General features: G+C 48.4%; 3 protein-coding genes across 3 annotated transcripts in view; all 3 read right to left on the bottom strand.

Moving 5' to 3' along the window:
* Positions 1–2,527: 2,527 nt before the first annotated feature.
* Pmar_PMAR018637 (Subtilisin DY, putative) lies at positions 2,528–3,763 on the bottom strand (the record flags this gene model as incomplete). Its single annotated transcript, XM_002778151.1, has 1 exon — positions 2,528–3,763. One exon carries the CDS (start codon positions 3,761–3,763, stop codon positions 2,528–2,530), a length of 1,236 nt encoding a protein of 411 aa, XP_002778197.1.
* An 835-nt stretch (positions 3,764–4,598) lies between these two features.
* Pmar_PMAR018636 (conserved hypothetical protein) lies at positions 4,599–6,431 on the bottom strand (the record flags this gene model as incomplete). Its single annotated transcript, XM_002778150.1, has 8 exons — positions 4,599–4,739; positions 4,786–4,908; positions 4,949–5,014; positions 5,100–5,684; positions 5,848–5,937; positions 5,982–6,053; positions 6,219–6,288; positions 6,337–6,431. The coding sequence occupies 8 exons, from the start codon at positions 6,429–6,431 to the stop codon at positions 4,599–4,601; spliced, it is 1,242 nt and encodes a 413-aa protein (XP_002778196.1).
* A 797-nt stretch (positions 6,432–7,228) lies between these two features.
* The window catches only part of Pmar_PMAR018635 (conserved hypothetical protein), a gene marked incomplete at both ends in the record, with an annotated part of 965 nt that continues 640 nt past the window's right edge, over positions 7,229–7,553 (bottom strand). The window contains one exon of the mRNA XM_002778149.1: positions 7,229–7,402. Coding sequence (XP_002778195.1) covers positions 7,229–7,402 — 174 coding nt within the window. The remainder of the gene's footprint in view (positions 7,403–7,553) is intronic.

Here is a 7,553-nt window from a genome sequence, read left to right as displayed (position 1 = left end):
AATACTGGTCATTGCAGAAAGATGCCCCTCGCGAACATCGAAACTATCGAGGAAAGAGGCAGGCTGGCTTAGCAGTGCTAAGTTAGCACTCCGCATCTACCCGGCGCTGAACAAGTTCTCCCGAGGTACCAGATGTGATGAGATAGTGCGAGAGAACTCGCCTAACAACAATGCTATTTCATTGGTGGAGGAGTATGAGAGCCACGCGGCAAAAGAATTGCAGCAGAAGCGGTCGAAAGAGGACGAGCGTGAGGAATCGAAGTAGTTTCTCCCATCACTGGAGACTAGCGACCATGTACGCACTCGCAGTAAGGTAGGCACCTCAGTGGTGCTCAGCTGTCGTAGTTGCTACAAGTAGCTGTCTCGGTGATTGGTAGAGAAAAATTTGGACGTTTCTCAATATGGTTCGCTTGTAACCCTTAATAGTATCTCTATGAAGGCCCTCTAGTGGTGCCCGGGAGTGAATATTGTGTGCGGGGGGCTGTAGAGTTCATAATCAGTAATTTAGTCCAAGTTGCGTTTCCCCTGTACAATCCTTCGACAACTCTGCAAAGTCTATAACAATAGCTCCACGAAGACGCTCCGATGAGTGCCACTGCCCATGAGCAAATGTTTCTCGTGCAGAATGTCAAAGTTGCCCATAATACTTACGTAATGCCTACTTGAGGGTTTAACTTCTGGGTATTGTTGAGTCGTCAATACGTACAATCGTACCAAACCATGAGAGACAACTGATACGATGCAAAAAGAGAGAGGATACTCGAAGATGGGACTCAATTTAACTGTTATCTCGTCTGATTCAATCGCGACGTGCAAGAGCAATCATGTGTTTGGTATTCACCATTGATCATAACTCGCGCTGTCTTCGGAGTGAATGATATATCTCACTAGAGTGCTATCACGCTTTGACCCGGTACTACGTGACCCACTTGAAGTGAGACACGAGGTGTGACATTTCTGATAGATACTTAGTAAGTGCACAGGGCATGAACATGCGCCAAAATGGATATGAGACGCAATACCGTAATCGAACGAGAAATGCTATCCCATAACTATGTTTGCTCGATTGTATATTACTTGTACGAATAATGCAAAAGGGCAAGTTTGCTAATAACGCTAACAGAGACGGAGTTTGAGCGAATGAGCAAAACGCTAGTATATATTCTCGCAGGGCGTAAGTTACAAGAGAGCAAATAGCCGAAACATAAAAGTAGCGCAGCGTTGTCACATACCGGCAACTACCAATTGTATGTTTCATGCAGGAACATCACACAAGGGCAAACCTTAAAAAGTGCCAGACTACATATTACAACGCAAAACATATTAAACAGCAAATGAGAAAAACTTGCCAAAATAAGAAAACGTGCGGGCGAAGCACACTTGGGCAAAAGTGCCAGCGTGTAAAACATTCCGGGGAAATATACAATGCAGCAAAAAAAGAGCAAAAAAGAGCGACTTGCTGGAAAACTCTTTCGGATTTGCTATTTTCAACATTTGGTTGCTAAAACCTATACCAGAAATTGCTAGGTTGTAAATGTGGTTGCTACTTTGTAACTGAGAAAGCAGCACATACAAAAGAGCAAAAAAGTGAGACTGTCAGAAATTATAGCATTTGGCAAATCCGCAAGATTAGCAAAAAGTTGCGATTGCCGGATTGTATTACACCGAATGCGCCGAGACCAACATGCGCAGCGAAACTGTGAGTTCCCAAGTTCGGGACACCAATATCAAGGGAAATTTCGAATGATGATATCTCCAGAAGTCTCATGAAAAGATACTCTGTAATCAAATTACAGCGCTTGTAATCCCCACTACTGCTCACCAGGGTAGGATCGTCGAGCTTGAAACTTCGAGGAAGCTGTGGGCAGACATGACTCTCCCCAAATGCTGAACTATTGGCGTGATTAGCTCGACATGTGATACACTTCATTCCGAGTGGGATTCTCCGGAGGTTCTGATGGAAATTGCAACAAGTCCACCCCCGGAAGAGCACATTTCATCGTTCGAGCTGTCGGAAATTCCGACTTGCGATCCTAGGCGGAATAGAGTAGAAGTTGTCCTGACGAAATGAATCGTAGATCTAAATCTACGACCCTAGATCTTGAGTCTGATCCAAGGGTTTTGTGGAAGCAGTCTGCACCCTCTACCTGGGTGTTTCGGGGATTGGGCAATGATAGATGGAGGATAATACTGAACGCAAGTGGCAAATCATCCACTTGTGTATTCTTATCGGGCATTCCGACATTCACGATCAGATTTGTTTTGGTTTAAGATTGAGCTCCATAACTGAGTGACAATTGAACCATTCGATCTATCAAAAAGCTTTAATGAGAGAAAAAGAGTGTGATGCCTGCGAGAAGCTGAATACCATCAAACTTCAGTCGCTTCAAGCGGGCCGAATGGACATACTAATAGATGCATTCCCTTCCTTCAAAGCGGACTGGATGATACTGGCTGATCCGCAGATCAAAGAATCCAGCAGCCTTCGAGGGCAAGTTAGTTGCCTCTGGTGAGGCCGACTGATGAGCTATGCAAGAGCAATATGCACCGCTTTTAGTGCATCCACTTCCCCGATACCAGATAGGTTCAACCTATTGGGTATACTGGACGTCCTGGATTTCATGATAATGTCCGTAATATTCTGACCAGTTAAACCAAGAGTACCGAGCAGAGCAGCGATACCAGCAACTGTAGGGGTCGACATCGACGTACCACTCTTAGTTCCGTACGACCCTACGGGTATCGTCGAGTTTATATCTACACCTGGAGCGGCAATTTTCGTCACGGAGCCAAGGTTAGACCACGATGGAATAGAGACGTTTGAGTCTGGAATGGAAGTACTGGCAGCAACACAGATCATAGATGAAATGTTCTTCGCCAAGGAGCAGGGATAGTACGGTTCTTTATCTAGGGTCAATCCCTCATTACCAGCTGCAACGATGGTGACCTGTCCGGCTGCAGCAGCGTTCTTGAACGCTGTTTCGACGATCTTATAGTAGTGATGCCATCCATATGAATGAGAGGACACTGCCGCTCCATGCGCAATTGAATAGTTTAGAGCCATTAGTGCACTACTGGTTAGACCAATTCCGAAGGAGTTGAAGATCTTCAATATCATTAGCTTCACATTAGGGATCGACCCGTTAACGTTCGCCACTCCTGCAATACCAATGCTGTTGTTAGTCTGGGCGGCCGCGATACCAGCACAGTGAGTACCGTGACTATAACCATCAGTTACATTGGTGTTATTGTTGACATAGTTGTAGCCGATGGAGCCATCAGCTGGGTTCCTCCAGAATTGATGAATCAGATCCGGATGAGTCATGTCGACACCGGAGTCGATGATGGCGAGCACAATATTCTTCAACTCTGGTTTGGCCGAGCGAGCGGCTCTCCAGGCAGCTCCCATTCGAATGACCTCGAGGTTACGCTGGCAGGAAGATATGGGGTCGTTGGTACCAAGAATAGGGTTGCCACCAGTACAGTTGGATAGGTCCTGTACTTTAGTCGGTGCAGGGATAGGACTCAGAGTGACCTCCGAATCCGGCTCACAATCGAAGTCGATGCCCAAGATATCTTCAGCTTTCCTCAAGTAGTTCAGAATTTCGCTGTGGCCAACTGAGCATGTGGACTCAACAATTTGGATCCCCACGGCAGTCAAGTCATAGACCATACCATCTTGTTCGAAGCATCTCTCACACTTACGGTCATCTTGGGTGAGAATGCAGGCCCTCACACGCGTGGCAGCCATGGCCTGTGCCATCATATTAGGTACAAGACGGATGTCGAGTGGAGCGCCTCGATGAGATACCCTCACCAATGTGCGGTGGGAGGTACCTTCACCCAAGCTCATGACGTATACGAGCACCGTCGATAAGAATGCCGAGCGTGCGAGCATGATGCTGATCAACAACAACTGATGTAGTGTCCTCTTGATCAAAGCAATCACCACTGGAGAACAACTCAACACTGACATCTGACGGCAAGCTATATAGACTACGAATTGATAGCTCGGACCTACGAGCCGCAACACAATACCGAAGCGGTACGGTGCGCCTTGTGCTCACGCCGTGAGCCTACACAGCCTCACGGCGTGAACACATCCAACCTGGATCCGGCTCGGAGGTTTTGAGTGAGAGCATCTGATCATATGTGGATCTGTTCAAATAAGGTACATCTCAATCGAGCTGCAGTTCGACTATATGGGTCTTCAAGACCCGGTCTTGTACGGCGTCTTCTACATTCCCATAATCTACCCGACGCTGTCGGTTCACGCTGACGCGAGAAGCACGAGATCGGACGGGCGATCGCACAACATGGGCAACTATTTTTAGCGACAACATGAGTTTGCCCGGCAGTCCTATAGCCTATAGGCTATAGGACTGCCTTCATCGAGGACTCGCGTTACAAGTCGGGTTTCCTCTGTATGGTAACCCATATAACAGAGCTATGCGATGAGGTTCTTTACGCGCTCGCTTTTTCTCGCGTTTGCGTGCCTCCTAGATGGAACGTGGAATCCCCTGGGGGCCCGATCCTCAACTCAGTCTCAGGCATACCAAGAAAAAAACGTAGGATGTTATACACTTCGAGCAACAGGATCACTCCGACCAAGACAGAGGTTCGGCACTGCTGGTCACCGACACTGAGTAACAGCCACTCGGGCCTCCACCACGACCATCGAATACGTCGATGCAGAACTCCGCCCATTTCTCAATTGCCAACTTCCCCTCCTTCAGAATCTGAGCACAGCAAACGGAGGCGAGAATATGGGACTCCGTACCTTACTAAGCTGAACATGGGGAACACGTGTATCATATTGTCATACACTTCTAATCGACAACTCGCCTTCATTGCAACACGCTGAGCGAACGGCAAGATATCTTCCATGAAGCCCTCGACCTCTCCAGCCTGAAGCTTTGCTCATTTGATCGATTTTCTCAGCATCTACCTGCAACAAGATTGGGCAGCCTGCGAACATACCTGAATCTCCTAAGACGACACTCGCCAGCCCGGCCTGACCGACAAACAAACCATCAAACCATTTCCAATGGTAACCATAAGACTTCTTCTGTGTTGTTGAAGCTTTCCTTTCTGCTCACGATACGCCATTCATCGGTCCTATCACCATCCTCAGTACAAGGTAATCTAAACCATTCGCCTTGCAGTAAAGTCACTCCAGCGTTCCACACCATCACATTCGATAGCATATCCCGACTCATGTCGTATTCATAGGCACTCAGACTTTTGCCCAAGTCCACCACGGGGGACATAGCCAGGCAACACGCCGGTGTAGGCAAGGTGTAACCGAACGTCTCCTTTCCCAAACACTTGAGAAACCCCAGAGCAAGCGCGCCTCCTGCTGAATCACCGGCGATGACGACACTTTCGGGCTTCGTGGGGAAGCGACTTTGACTCAGCACGTATTTATAACCCTCCAGCACCTCTTTGAGCTGCTTAGGAAACACGCAGTGAGGGGCCAGGGAATAGTCAATGATCATAGCGACAACTTTCCTTCTCGCTCGTCCACAAGAGATCAACTTGGTCTGCAACTCAGTTATCAACGATGCACAAAGTTCTAGGTGGCTCGATGCTCCATCGAAAAAGCAATATCCCCCACCATGAATGTAGTAGAGGACGACGTGCTCGGTCGAAGCCGCAGGCGTAGTAAAGTCAGAGAAATATACCTAAAGGGATGGATGATCCTGGCTCCGACTCACAGCTCACATTCCACAAATGATCGCGGTGATTCTGACTATTATTCCACCATGGAATTTCCATGCAAGTTTCTCGGTAATAGCAAGTTATGTGTTCGCCAATGCGGCAAGATCTAGTATTTAATGTCCTCACCCAGGTGCCCTTCAGCGAGGATTTCTGCACAGCGACACTCTCTGTCCTTAAACGCGGATGAAGCATCTCTGCGAATGGCGGCCCAAAGACCTGGGGAAACGCTTGTGAGGCACTCTCATAAAAGACTTGCCCACTTTGGTAAGGCTGTCCACCACAGCCATAACTTCAGCGAAGTACTTCGGCGCGTCGCTGGACTTGTCGGAGAACTAGTAAGCGGCTCATCTATACATCAGAAGCTCCCACTACCTCAGGCGGAAGCTGTAGCAGTAGCGCTAGCGTCAGGGACCAACTGATATCACAGCTGAAGAATACATGGGCCATGAGCTGACAGAATCACTTGCGTGGCGAGGGGAAGCTGACACAGGCGATACCTCTGCCACAACACGAATAGAGTTCTTGATGAGGTATCCGCAGGCGCCAAGGTGCAAACTAGAAAGGCTTCTGCCCAAGAAAAAACTCCAAGTGAAGCTCTCCTTAACAAAGACTCACCTGACGAGCTCCCCGCCCTGGTTTCTGTAGCTAAGACGATACACGACCGAGACCAGGAACCTTGGGACTCGGAAAATGATACCCCAGGCAAGCATGATCGAGAAATGCAACAACGAGACTTATCTCACTAAAGAAAGACACCGATTCACAACCCCCGTTACGAAAACAGAACTGAAGTATCCCTCCCATGGCAGTGACTCGAAACCAAGCAGTGGCTCAGTCAAGGTCTGGATGTGGCTTCACGGAGCCTATTGGACGAGCTACGTCGAGTCAAGTGCTGACCAACGAGCAGAGACTTGTCAATGAGGCCGTGAAAAAAATCCCACTTCTTAAGGAGGATCTCTCTGCGGTATTAACCGAGACTCTGGGATACAGCATGACAAGCTCAGCAGAAGTAGATTCACCCGAGAGATCAGTGCGAAAATGTGGAAGGTATTTAGACGCGAGTGGCCCTATCAGCATGGTCGAAGGAGAACATCAGAGAGCTGCCCTACGGCAACGACCAAGTCCAACCGCCCTCCCATAATGCTTCGATTCGCCCTTCTTCAATCCAATTATTCTTTCCCTACTTCGTCATCGGATGACCAGTAGGCTTCATCGCGCCACTCACCGAAACGCGACGGACGACCCTACAAGGAGCAACTGTAAGCAATTTGAGAGACAATCTCGATCGAAACTCAAGGGGGGCTGAAGGACAGCACGAGAAGGTAGGTTCGCAGAATTAACACCACCAGAGCAATGAGGGTCTTCAGCAAGGCTGGTGGCATGATTCGCTCGAACACAGACAATATTAACAACTCAATACGGCAATCCAGAGAACACAGTAGGTATGAGTATGTTGGTGAATGTCAATTACGACATCACCTAGACGGACGTCGTCGTCGATAGCCCATCACGCTGCTTGGGCCATAGCAGCTGTTTCCTGGTGCACATCCTGCTTATGCAAAGGCTCCACACTATCCTCGAAAATGGCGAAGGCTTGTCCGACAGGCATCTTCTCGCCCTCAATCGCCTTAGAAACGAAATCGGCCCAACGATTTATTGCGATTTGTCCAAGAGGAATCACCTAGACAGAAATAATGGCCACAAAGTGCAACAAGAAGGCGGACAAGCTGGAGCCCGCCAGGTGTAGCAAAATGATCTTACAGATGAGAACATAGGGGAAGACGTGTATCATCCGATCGTAAACTTCATAGCAGACGGCCTCTCGTGCTTTA

Source organism: Perkinsus marinus, assembly GCF_000006405.1.
Source record: "Perkinsus marinus ATCC 50983 genomic scaffold scf_1104296950436, whole genome shotgun sequence".
NCBI lineage: Eukaryota > Perkinsozoa > Perkinsida > Perkinsidae > Perkinsus > Perkinsus marinus.
Note: the sequence above shows the minus strand (reverse complement) of the source record. Positions and strands in the feature narration are given on the sequence as shown.